The sequence below is a fragment of the Propithecus coquereli genome, unplaced genomic scaffold, assembly GCF_000956105.1.
Source record: "Propithecus coquereli isolate 6110/MARCELLA unplaced genomic scaffold, Pcoq_1.0 Scaffold658, whole genome shotgun sequence".
In the NCBI taxonomy this organism is placed as follows: domain Eukaryota; kingdom Metazoa; phylum Chordata; class Mammalia; order Primates; family Indriidae; genus Propithecus; species Propithecus coquereli.
The window spans coordinates 389,605-402,890 of NW_012152596.1; the positions used below are offsets into that span (position 1 = coordinate 389,605).

Sequence of the window (13,286 nt, forward strand, 5' to 3'; positions counted from 1 at the left end):
CCTCCCCCCCCACCTCCCTCCTCGCGTGCCGGCAGAGCACCGCCCACTTCCCCGCAGCCGCGCTGTCACGCGATGGGGCCGCCAGGCCTCGCGTGCGAGCCGAGCCCCCGCCCCCGCCCGCCGGCCTGGGCGAGCCGCCAGGGCGACCGCGGACCGCGACCGGGCGACGGCGGGCAGAGCCTGCGGCCCCAGCGCAGAGCCGGCCTTGCCACCTGCGCTGGGGCTCCTCTCCCGTCCCGGGCTCGTCTGCGGGTCGCCCTGGGAGGGGCGCCCTCTGCTCCGCGGGTCCTGCGGGGGCGCCACGGAGGCCCGGCCAGCCCAGCCCTCCGCAGGGGGAAGGCGGCGGGAGCAGGTGTCCTTCCTGGGGGCTGGAGGGAGGTGCGAAGTGCCCGCGGCCCCACAAGGCACCTTCCAGGGAGGACGGCCCAGAGGCCCGGGGCTGCAGGAGGCCCCTCCACGGCCGCCCGCTGGTCCTGCCCTGTCTGCAGGAAGCGGGCAAAGCCGGGCAAGCCGCGGGCAGTGGGCAGCGGGGAGAGCCCCCAGGCCCCGGCGCGCTGGAGCTGGCATCGCCCAGCTGTGTGCGGGCTCCCGGCAGAGCTCGGGCCACAAGCCAGGGCTGCCCACTCAGAGATGAACGGGCGGCGCCAGCTCGGCCCAAAGCCGGACCTGGAGGCCTGGGCGTCCTCTGTCTCCCGCCAGCTCCCGCTCCCCACTCTGCCAACAGGCGCCGGCAACCTCGGCATGTGATGGGAAGGCACCCGCGCAGTCCCGTGAGCTGCCCCCACCGTCAGGCCATCTGCCTGGGGCCTCGCCCGCGCTGGGAGCTCTCTGTTCTAACCTGGGGCCACTCCCCCTGCTCCACCAGAGCCCCTGAGAGTCCCTCCGGACACCTGCCCAGGGGCTGGACGGATGCCCCAGAGAGCCTGGCTCACATCCCCCAACACCTGTTCTCCCCAGAACCCCCAGGCACAGCGGCACCAAGCGAGCGCGAGACAGGGCCTCCCAGGGAAGGCCGGGGAGGTCGGGCGCTGCTTGGCAGTGAGGTGCTGGCCAGACACAGGCCTAACCTCTGACCCCTGCTCCCAGGTCCCAGCTGCTTCTGCAAACCCCTTTGCAATTTCCACGTCAAATTAAAGGACCAGAGCCTCATCGCTTTCAAACATTCAAACTCTCCCTTCCTTTGCTTCTCAAGAACTGAAAGATAAATGGTTTTGCTTCCAAAGATGAACCATGAAACATACATCCTGCAAGAAAATGCCATTGAGTGATTCTCGGTGGCTGCAAATCGAAACGCCTCACATGGCAGGTATCTCCTGAACTGGCGTTGTCTGTCCTGGCTTCTGCGCGGGACAGGGTTGGAGGAAACCTGAGACCATCTCAAAGGCCGTCTGTGCAGACGAGCCCCTGAGAAGGCAGTTCTGGAGGAGCAGTCGGGAGCGCCTGGGGGGTGACAAAGACTGAGAGTGAAGAGGAGCCCACCACGCCTGGAAAGGCGCCTGCGGCAGATACAGCCGCTCCCGGGGGCGGGTCTGCAGGCCGGTTCATCCGCAGGGAGCCGTGCTCCGGCCTCAAGAAGCCGGCGGGTCAGCACTGCTGGGACAAGGCCACCCCGTCATGCTGTCAGGGCAGGGACCAGGACGCAGGGCCCTGGAGAACCCCAGGCCTCCTAGAAGACACCAGACACCTGGTGAGGGAGCAGAGAGCCGTTCAGACCCCGCCCTGCGCGTGTGGGACTGGGCGCCCCCATCCACAGAGAACGGCCGCCTCCATCCCGGGAAGGGTGGATGAGCGTGTCTCACGCACGCTGAAAAGGCTGGGGGGTCCTCCCTTCCCTGCACAAGGTGGGGCTCATCTGCTTCCCAAAAAGAGCGTCTGCCCACGGTGGACCTGTGCCCTGGGACCACACGGTCCAAGCCGGCCAGCAAAGGCAGGGGTTTCCAGAGGAGGCGCAGGGATGCAGGGACGCGTGTGGCAGGGATGGGCAGGTGCCCCGCAGCCAGGTACTTCACCTCTTGTCACCTCAGGTGAGCCAGGTGAGCACCAGCAGGTGAGAAGACAGGTGAGGAGGTGCAAAGGGAGGGGCAGCGACCAGACCACAGGGTGTGGTGGGAGGGTCGTGCTCCCCTATGCTGGGCAGGGGCCTGGGGGCCGCTTGTCACCGCATGTCCCCACAGTGCCACTCCGGAGTTTGAAAATTTGAAGACGGGTGCCCAGGAGTCAGCATGGGTGTGTGTACACATGTGGGTATGTGGGGGCGTGCGTGTGAATCTGTGTGTTGGGGGCCTACGGCAGCAAGAGCGGGAAGAGAGGACCTGAGAACCAACGACGCGGCACCGCGCTGGCCATGCCGTGCGGGTGCCTGTTAACCACGCGTGAGACGGTGCTCGCGGCGGGCGGGGCAGGGGTGAGTGGTAGAAAGGGCCCTGCAAGTGGGCGTTGGTGTCGGCACTGTGGGCCAGAGGGGTCAGAAATGCCATTCGAAGCCCCAAATCGCTGAGCCCAGACAAAACAGGAGTACAAACATGCTCATTTCACACACATATGACATTTAGAAATCAGGGCACAGTCCACGATGTATGTTGCATCATGTTGTTGCATTTCGCATAGAAAGATCTTCCAGAGTTTTCAAAATGCACCAAGCTACAGAGATTTCACACTTCCATGCAGCTCAAAAAAAACAACAAAAAAAAATTCGTTTCCTCTGAGGCAGCAAAGCGCAGGGAGGCGGCAGCTGGCAGTGCCCACACATCTCTGGTCGAGAGAATGCGCCTCTAACCACTCTCTGAGGTCACACACCGGGAGCCCTGGGCTCTGCAGCACCGCCAGTCACACGCCCGTCCTGCACAGGACGTGCACGCCTGCCTTAAACCCCGTGTTATCATGGGAGACGCAACCAAAAATAGCTCTTTGGGGAAAAATATTTGTGCACATTGTAGGCCCATACTCTCTTCGTGATGTGAAACATCTGGCATAAGCAAACTATTTGGGCATCTTTGTTAAGTTTCAACATTTCAAAGGAAAGTACAGCAGTCAAGCCAAGGGTTCAAGAAACGTTTTGTAAAACAAAACTCAAAAAAGGGCTGGTGCTTTTTAAAAACCAAATATTTACTCAGTTGATCAATGCAGGCACACGGCGTAAAGAAAAGGACGAGACACCACGCAGGATGCTAGCCTCACCCCCGCGTGCTGCCCTGGCCCTAGAGTTCAGACAGGTGCCATTCCAGCCTCTGTCTGCTGGTGAGGGCGCCGAGCCCCTGTGAGTCCTGTGCCACCCCCCTGCAGGTGCGGACGCTGCCTGGCTCCCACCCTGTCACGCACAGGAGTGCCCAGCTCAGCTGGCCAGAGTATCGGTGCGTCTGTAAGCAATGAATCTACGCAGTCGCATAACCGTGAATCTGCAGACAACCGACCTGGAGTTGGCCCGTCAGTCGCCATTAGCTTCAGTCTCCTCAGACAGGTCAGTCACACGTCACGGTAATGTATCAGCTCCTTTCAGAGTCTTGCAGTATTCACCGTCAACAGACACGGCCCGAACTGCAAGAGTCTCAGTGCCCTCACGCTGTCCCGCTGCACGGGGGCCCCGGGAAGGACGGCGCGCGGACACCCACGCAGCCACTCGCTTCTGCAGCGTCTCTCACTGCCAGTCCCTGTGCTGGGGGCGCAGCGGAGAACAAGACAGACGAACCCGGCACAAGCTAAGTGCAAAGGAGGAAGACAGAGCAGGAGATGGGGGGAGGTTCTGTCAAAGCCTGGGGCAGAGGTGACGATGTTGAGAGTGTGGCCGGGGGCCAGGTGCGGGGGCCATGGCTGGAATTCCCACTGCTTTGGGAGGCTGAGGCAGGAGGATCACGTGAGCCCAGGAGTGCGAGGCTGCAGTGAGCTATGATGACGCTGCTGCAGTCCAGCCTGGGTGACAGAGCAAGACCCTGCTCTAAAAATAAACGTGACCAGGGAGGCCACCTGAGGGGCCCCGTGGGGCCCTGGCTCTTAGAACTACAGGTGTGCTGTGTTGTCAGGACGGCCTCTCTGAGCAAGGCCCACGTCCCCACACACGCGCCACTGCCGTCGTGCCCCATCTAGGACCGCACAGGCCGGCTCACTGCGGCCCCCACAGCTGCCGCCGCCCACTCCTCTGCTCGCGCCCCCACGTCCCGCCGCTCAGACCAGCATCCGTGAGACGGGGTGGCCGTGCTGGTAGCATCGAGGAAAGCGTTAGCCGTTCTCGTATGAGTATTTCTCTTCTCAAAAGGACCAGGTGCCCGAAAACGCCAAGTGCACCTAAAAGCATGAACATGTGGCTGGCCTCACAGACATGCGTGTGCGCCGTGTTCTCCCGAACACGGCTGCTCTGCAGGCCCCTGTGTGCCTGCGACCTCCCTCTCTCCCCACGCCCTCCTGCTCCCTGGGGACGTGCTCTCCGGCACCCGCTGGGAGCCCCAGGACTCGCCCAGAGCTCATGGACTGCTTCCTTGCAACTTCTCGGTTTTAGTTTTCTTTGTTCCTTCTGTTTATGTTTTGTTTTGAGACAATGTCAAACTTACAGAAGAGTTGTAAGAATAGTACAAAGCACCCCGATACCTTCTGCCCACAGACGCCACGTAAAAGTTTTGCCAGCTGTCGCAGCAACACCCTTGTAGCCAGTGGGGTGCTGGGCTGCTGCCGTGCATGTCTCCACGCCGCCCCGTTCCCGCCACCTCCCCGTCCCGTCCTGTCTCTCCTGGGCTCTCAGGGCCTTGCAGACCTTTTGGAGGTCACAGGCAAGGCGTCCTGCAGACCGCCCTTCACCTGGGGCTTGTCTGCTGTTTCCTCGCGTTAAGACCACGGCTGTTCATCTTCAGCCATGACATCCCCCAAGCGACGCTGTGTTCTCCTCACATCCTGGGCTCGGTGCGCAGTATCGGTTCGCTCCACTGCCGGCAGCGTGAAATCTGATCACGTGGGACGCTGGGTTTCTCTGCCCTAAGGTTTTCCCCTCTGTGTTTACCGATAATAGACGTTTTGTACAGGACTGCAAAAATCCCACTTCTCACCACGAATTTGAGCATCCACTGGTGTTCCTTGCGTGAATTATCACTGCAGTGGTTACCACATGATTTTATAATTCACCCCTTCTGTCCGTAGTCGTCTCTCTATCTTTATCAGCATCTGCTGTACGGAAGAGCTTTCTCTTATTCTTTCATTCGCTTGTATCAGTGTGGACTTACGGGCTCCTACCGTGTTCGCTGGGCTACATCCATCTCTGTCATCATTCGTTCTAATGCTGAAGTTGTCCCAGACTTGGCCGGCGGACGCCCCTTCACGACGGCTGCTGTGTCCTGTGATGCGTCTCCTCAGCCTGGGCCCTGCCTCGCTTTCTGCATGAGGTGTTTGAAGCTTGTCTTATTCCTTCCCTTCTCCAGCTCCGGAAGGAGCCCAGAAAGGCCTCGTTCCCTGTAGTGGGGAGGAGCTTTCGAGACCAAGGTCTGAGTGTCAGGTGTGCCATGCGGGGGCCAGGGGACCGAGCTGGCGTGTGTGAGTGCACACGTTTTAGATACACGTTCATGCCTCTGTCGATACACGCGGAAAACCGTGAGCTCCCACCAATACCTCCAGTTCCAGCCCACCACAAGACTCAGTACAGAGGCCGGGCGCGGTGGCTCACGCCTGTAATCCCAGCACTCTGGGAGGCCGAGGCAGGCGGATCGTTTGAGCTCAGGAGTTCGAGACCAGCCTGAGCAAGAGCGAGACCCCATCTCTACTAAAAAAAATAGAAAGAAATTATCTGGACAACTAAAAATATATAGAAAAAATTAGCCGGGCATGGTGGCGCATGCCTGTAGTCCCAGCTACTCGGGAGGCTGAGGCAGGAGGATCGCTTGAGCCCAGGAGTTGGAGGTTGCTGTGAGCTAGGCTGACGCCACGGTACTCTAGCCTGGGCAACACAGTGAGACTCTGTCTCAAAAAAAAAAAAAAAGACTCAGTACAGAGTGAAATTATTTTTCTTTCAGTATTTGGTAGAAATCGCTTTACAACCATCTGCGCCTAGATTTTCTCTGTGGGAAGATTTTAAACAACTGAATCAAATTCTTAAATGGTCACGTGACTGTTCGGTTTTTCTATTTCTTCTTAAATCACTTTTAATAAGCTACACTTTCTAGGAATGTGTTCATTTACTTTTTCAAACTTCAAATTTACTGGCATTAATTTCTTCATAATTAGCCTCCCTTTATATCCCGAGACTGTTTATTCTTCTCCCTGGTCAGTCTCACTCGATCTTCACGAGTCCGCTGTTCGGAAAGGGCTCTGGCGCACGTCCGTCCCTTCTCCCCGTCATCGCACCTTCGTTGTTGTTCCTGTCTTCGACGCCCTTCACCGCGCTGCTCTTTCTCAGAACGACTCCAGCGGATGCCTCGCTCACCAGCCTGCAGCCTTTCCAAGGCTCGCTTGGCTGCGTCCGCACATTTCGACTGGTAAATATTTCTGGCACGTCCTGTTTTCTCTGTCGACCTAGGAGTTGTTCATGGTGTGTCTATTTCCAGACATAATATGAGGACCTTCACGTTACCTTCTTCTCATTTATGTCCAGCTCATCTTCCTGGAGGTCCCCCCGACACGCTCTTCACGATTTTGTCTTTCGATATTTACTGAGACGCTTTGTTGACCAAGATGGTTTCAATACGCTGTAAGTTCCACGTGGGCCCGAAACGATGTGAGTCCCCTGCTTTATATGAAGTCCAGGGCTTCACCGTGTATCTGCTAGATTAACCTTTTTGGCCTGGTTCCAATCTTCTGTGATCTTTACTGGACTTTTCTTACTCCATGAAATCCTGAGTTATAGTATTTAAAACCTTTGTCTCTGACGATGAGTTTATATATTCCTCCTTACAATTCTGTCGACATTTATTGTATAGGTTTTTAAGTTTTTAGAAGGGTGCGCACAACAATGACCAGCCACCGAATGCTCCCCATGCAACAGAGAAAGTGCCCCAAACCCCCTGCTGTGCCAAAGAGGCCTGTCCTTGTCTTCTAGGGCTGCTACAGCAAAATCACTCACACAACAGAAGTTTATTTTCTCACAGTTCTGGAGGCTGGAAGTCCACGATCAAGGTGCCACCCAGTTCGCTTTCTGGGGAGGGCTCTCCTCTCGGCTTGCAGACAGCGGCCTTCTCACCGTGTCCTCGCAGGGACTTTGCTCTCAGCAGACGGGGCTCTTGGATGTCTCTGTAAGTCTGCTGATCCTCCCAGATCACAGCCCCACCCTCTGCCCTCAGTAACCTTAGTAGCTGCCTCAGAGCCCCTTCTCCAAACACAGCCGAATTAGGGATCAGATATGAATCTGGGGGGACACAAACATCCAGTCCATAACATTCCACCCCTGGCCCCCCCAAAATTCACAGCCTCACATGCAAAATACATTTATTCCGTCCCAACAGCCCCCGAAGTCTTAACTCATTCCAGCATCAACTGTGAAGTCTAAAGCCTAAGTTTCATTTAAATAACATCTAAATCGAAACACAGCAGACCCGAGGTGCAGTGTGTCCTGAGGCGGAGCTGCTCCCCGGCTGCGAGTCTGGGAAACCAGACGAGTGACGTGCTTCCAAAATCCATGGCGCACTGGCGCAGTTCCCGTCGCAAAGGGAGAAATCGGAAGGAAGGAAGAAAGGGTGGTGAGTCCCAGGCAAGCCCGACACCTCGCAAGGCATATCCGTGAGTCCCTCCCCACTGCTGCTCCGCCCTCAGGCCCCAGCTCTGCGGGGACCCACCCCCCGGAACGGAGGAGGAAGCAGCCTGCCCTGGGGCTGGAGGGCGAGGCCGTCTGCTCTCACACCCTCAGGGTTGGTCTTCCCCTTTCTCCTGACTCGAGTTGGCAGTTTGACAGCTCCGTCACCCGCCTGTTCCCTTAGGTCCGGACGGCAGCGACTCAGCCGTGCGATCCCACCTGGATTCTGGCTTCTGCCGAGGTGGCTGATTAGAGTCGGGGCTCACACCCGTTAGTCTCTTTGTCGCGAGGCGGTTCAGCCGCATCCACGGTGTTCTCTCCAGAACACGCCTTCATGTTTTGCAATACGGACAGGCTGAGGATTTTCCAAATCTTCAAGTTCTGGATCCTTTTCTCTTAACAGTTCCTTCCATTTCTCTCCTCCTCTCACGTTCTACGTGCAGGCTGCACCTCCAACACTCGGCTTAGACTCCTCAGCCGAGTATCCGGTTCCATCTCCCACCCTCCACTGTCCACAAAATGCTGCGACACGCGCAGCCACGCTCTTTGCCACTTGCTAACAGAGATCACCTTTCCTCTGGGTTCTGCTGACGTGTTCCCTGCTTACGTCTGAGTCCGCACCACGCCCAGCTTTGACGTTCACGTCTCTGCCGCCGTCTGCTCACCATGGTACCCGTAAGCCGAGAGGACAGCAGCTTTCTCTGCAGCCCTCCTCTCTGCCTTCTGAGACCTCGACACCATCGCCTTCAGCTTCTGTATTTCTACCGACCAGTCCCGCAGGGCAATCTGGCTCCTACACACACCTCAGGACCCCTCCAGCCTCTGCCCTTTACCCAGTTCCAGAGCTGCGGCGACACTTTCAGGCATGTGTTACCGCAGCCCCTCATTTATCAGCACCAAAATCCTAATCTGCTTGGACTGCTTATAACAAAACACCACAGACGGGCTCATTTTCTCACAGTTCTGAGGCTGGACGTCGTAACCAAGGCGGCAGCTGCACTGAGTCCTCACGGACCGTCTTTGGTGAGTGCTGGGAGAGAGGGAGGGAGCGTTTCTATGTCTCCTCTTCTAAGGACTCGGTCCTGCCAGGTCGGGGCCCCACCCTTATGACCTTATTTAACCTGAATTACTTCCTTAGGGCCCATCTCCAAATACAGCCACGCTGGGGAGCAGGGTTTCAACATTCAACACGAGCTCAGTGGGACACAAACATTCAGTTCAAGGATCATCAGGAAAAGGATATACTATAGTGAACACTGAAAACAGGTAAAATGTGGCTTAATACCTGCATGCGCTTCAGTCCTGGGTTCACAAAATCATCTGGCGCGCCACCAGCGCTGTGCTCCTGAGTGACACACCCAGGACACACCCTGCCCCACCCCCCTGGGGTGAAGCAGACCTGTCCGTCCACCCCGTGAGAGTCCAGGCCCCGCAGGCTGCACAGGAGAACGCACCGGAACGACCAGCCCCAGCCCCGACACCACCATGGGGTAAGCAGAGAGCGGCACCGCCTCCCGGGAAGCACCCCAGGTTTCCGCAGAGTCGGAGCTGTGCCTCCTCTTCCCCGTTCTGTTTCTGAGGCGGTTCCCCTCTGCGCCCCTCTCGCCAGCAACAGGAATGCACGTCTGTTTGCCAGATCGACGCACCGTCCCGATGGGGCAGTGGGTGGACACGGTCAGGGCCCTTTGTGGTCAGTGCCCGGAGGGTCTCCGCTCCCAGGCGCTTTTCCTTGGACTTGGCCTGAACACCAGCCGGGCTTCAGTGACAGGCCAGGCTGGGCTTCTCGGACCCTCCTGGATCCCTGCTGGGGTCCGGCACCCCAGGCTGTGACGCGGGCCCTCGGGGAGCTGCCGTCTCTGCACCACTTGCCGCCCGTTTCTTTAACCCTGAATCTCCCATTTTATGAACAGCAAAACTAACAGGAGTGGAAAATCCCAGCCTTCACAGGCACCTGCAGACGAGGGTGGAAGTCAGAGTCTTGTACCCGGCAAGTGCCGGCCTCCAACAAACAAAGACGAAATACGCCCACTGCCTTCTACACGTCCGCGCACGTCGACACTCAACTCTGCGAGCAAGTTTTCAGGCCGTTATCAGCCTTTGAGGTTGAACTTTCCAGTTCAGGTCCTTCCTAAAAGCGACTTTTCCTGGAAGTTTTAATGAAATTATAATAGCCCATCGGTTTCTGAGTCAAGTGGCATAGATTGAGATCCAATTTTTATAGCTTGACTTTTTTCTAACTACACAGCGGAAATGAATTCAGGAGAGTTTTCAGGATTTCCTCTAAAACGTACAGCTTGAAGGGGGTCACAAATTTTAGAAAACAAAAACAAGTGATAGAAAGATCAAGAGGTTCATGGTTTCACCTAACTGTGGAAGTTACAACGCTCTCATAAAGCCAGCGGACCGCTAGGATTCATTTAATCCGCAGCCCGAGCACGAGCCTTCACACACACAGCGCAGCGAGCCAGACAGACACCGGGGTCCGCCTGCATCTGCGGGGGTCCAGCAATGCCCGTCACCCGGCCTTAGAGTCGGTGGTGAGGCCGGAAGCTCGCTCTGCTTGTGTGTTAAGAACTACGCATCCAGGGGACACTTGGACGGTCGTCTAGACTTGCTGGAAACGTCAGCGTTCAAGCCTTTCTGAGACTGCCAAGCCCAGGCCTGGCCGGGCACAGCTGGACCCGTCCAGAAAGGAGGGGACTCTGGCCTCCCTCCCAAGCTCCCAGCCAGGAGGTCGGGTCTGCACGGGCACGTCAGGGAGAAGAAGGCGAAACAACCACATCTTTAGCTCGGGACAAAGCCTCCCAACCGTGCAGCCCAAACTGGGCCTGGCGTCCTCGCCCTCTGCCCTCGGCACACTGCTGGTCACCGTGGAAGCTGGGACCGCTGAGCCCACACGCTCCATCTGTGAAAGGCCCTTCACAGAAGCAAGGCTGGAGGACCTTGTCCTCAGTCTGTCCTGGCACCCACGCGTGGGCAAGTTCAGGGTGACACTCCTGGGAAGCCCATCGCCCCGCACACGTGCCGACACCGCCGGTCTCGACACCACTGCAGCTAAGAGTGACCACCAAGCTGCGCGGGCACGGAGCGGCCCGGGCCTGGGGTTGGAGATAAAAGTATACAGTTAATCCTTTTTCAGTATAAAATCAGAAAACCTGGAAAGTAAAACTACAACTTGCTGTAACCTCACCAGTCAGAGAATAAGCACTGTTAACATTTGGTTGTATTCAATTCCAGGGGGGGTCTGCGGCTGTCCAGGACCCAGGGAAAAGGTCCACGGGAGACCCGCGCACAGCACGCCGTGTCTGAGGACGGCAGAGGCTCGCAGAGGGACAGAGGGCCTCTCCCTAAAGGGATGCAAGGAAGGGACCCGTGTGGCATCCCCACCTCAGTCAGAATGCAGAGTGGGTGGCATCACCCCCGCCAGCTGCCCACCTGGCTGGCCCAGAACACCCATCCGACCCCACTGCTGGAGGTCCCACCCAGCAGGTGGCTGGATTTTAATTTTAAAAGTAGTGTAATTCGAACAACTTCAGGGCACGTGGCCGGCAGCTCCTCCTTAGGGAGCAGCTTCACTCCCACCTTCCAAGGACAAAGGCCTCACGGCTGTGAGTCCGCAAAACCCCAGGGCATCCGATAACCAGAAACCAAAGAAAATACAGCACTTCTGAGGACAGACAGGACACGAACCAGACACTGTGGACACCGGTGAGGAGAATTCAGATAAAATTCTGAGTATGAAACCCCTGGTGGACACAGGACAGGGGGTCTGCCTCTCCAGGGACCTTGCGGGAGGGCCCCAGAAAAAAGGCGGGCAGGGCCAGGCTGGACGTAGGTCTGGGGGTGAACACCTGGCCCCACCTATCCCTCCCCCAGACAACCCAGACAAAACGCCTGCGCGCTGGAGGAAGAGAACAGAAAACGCCTCTGCTTCTCGGGAGGCCAGAGCCCCAGGAGGCCCAGCCCCAGAGGCAGGACCTGGCGGAAGGACCAGGCAAGGCAGCTGCCACCGAGGAGGGGCCTGGCCCCGACCAAGGGCAGTGGGGGCGCCGAGGTCGCGGCAGGGGTTGGTGCACCAGGCAGCCCAGGCCACGGGGCGCCCCTGCTTGGCTGCCTCAGCCTCCCGACCACTCCCGGTGCTGCTCCTCCGGAAGCAGGACCCTCGTTCCCTGGAGTCCCTGGGCAGGGGGGCCAGTGAGGCCCTGCAGGGCCAGCCCCAGCCCCAGCGCCCCCCGCCAGAGCTGCGGCGCTCACCAGCCCAGCACCAGAGGCGGGAACTGGCCCACCCCAGTAAAGCGGGCGGACGCCCTGCCCTGAGAGCAGTGGGGACAGCCAGCAGCACCTTCCCACCCGACACCAGAGAAAACCCACAGCGCGGCTCCCTGCAGGGGCCAGGTCTGCCCGGGAGTCAGCTCACGCAGGGTGGGGGAGACGGGCACGCACCAAACCGCCACACCCGCTTCCTCAGGCGCGGCTGGGCCCAGGTGACACCCAGGTGAGACCCAGGTGGACGCAGGTGGACCCGGGAGAGAATCCTACCTTGGAAGAAGCTCTTCACCCTGAGGTAACTGACGCTGAGGCGCAGGACGGAAAGCTTGTCCAGCTTAGAGATGATGTCGGGGGGAAGCGGCAGCAGACTGGCCAGGTGGTCCAGCTCGGCGTTCAGGCGGTCCCGGTGCCGCTTGGACGGGTTCGACTTGTCGGCCCCCCGGGCGGGCCTCCTGTGGGGACGAGCTCAGTCAGACGCGTTTCTCCACCAGAAGCCGCCGGCGGGCCGGGCTGGACACCTGCCCTGTGGCAGCCTTGCTCGGATTCGAGCTGCCACCAAGACAGGAAGTGCCGAGAGGGACTAAAACCACCTGTTCCTGGAGGGGCACGCACTAAAACGCCACAGTGTGCGCCAGTGACAACAGCTCGGCACCGGGGGGACGCACAGACACAGACAGACACACTGGCACGAGCGCAGGGCTCGGGACGAGGGCGAAGGGCGTGACCCTGGCTGTGCTACTCCGGCACACTTTTCGACTTCTCTGTGCCACAGTTCCCTGAGGTGGGAGGAGGACACCGGGCCCCAAGATGTCCGGGCAGAAGAATGTGTGTGGAAAACACCACATTCACTCGGCATCCTTCAGGGTCTCCTCAGTGTCTAAAAACACGTAACTCATTCCAGGAAAAATGAAAAGCTCCTCCCGGCCTCAGTGGTGAAGACCCCTGGCTCCCGGACTCCTGGCTCAGTGCTCCAAGCACGGGCTGGCCCTGCAGGGGCTTCGGTTTGTCCTCTGCACAGTGGGGCTGCAGGGCTGAGGTGAGGACACCGAGGCACCGCCCAGCACCAGGGACGGGGCACCCACCACTCTCGGGCCCCCACACGCGGCCGCACCCCACGAGCAGCCCGTAGGAACCACTCAATCCTCAATTCTCCTCTTAGCCCAGACCGGCCACACCACGGGTGAGGGCATCCTGGCGGCGCTTCTCTCACGCCGGTAGAGCGGAGAAGATGGCTCAGTCCCCCAACCCGTGTCACAAGACAGGCCCTTCACCTGTCCCTCTCGCCTCAGAGTGACCGTCCCCTTCACCTGTCCCTCTC

General features: G+C 58.7%; 1 protein-coding gene across 1 annotated transcript in view; it reads right to left on the reverse strand.

Moving 5' to 3' along the window:
• The window catches only part of AHRR (aryl-hydrocarbon receptor repressor), a 71,851-nt gene that overhangs the window by 51,093 nt on the left and 7,472 nt on the right, over positions 1–13,286 (reverse strand). The window contains exon 2 of the mRNA XM_012660137.1: positions 12,239–12,420. Within this exon, the coding sequence (XP_012515591.1) occupies positions 12,239–12,420 (182 nt within the window). The remainder of the gene's footprint in view (positions 1–12,238; positions 12,421–13,286) is intronic.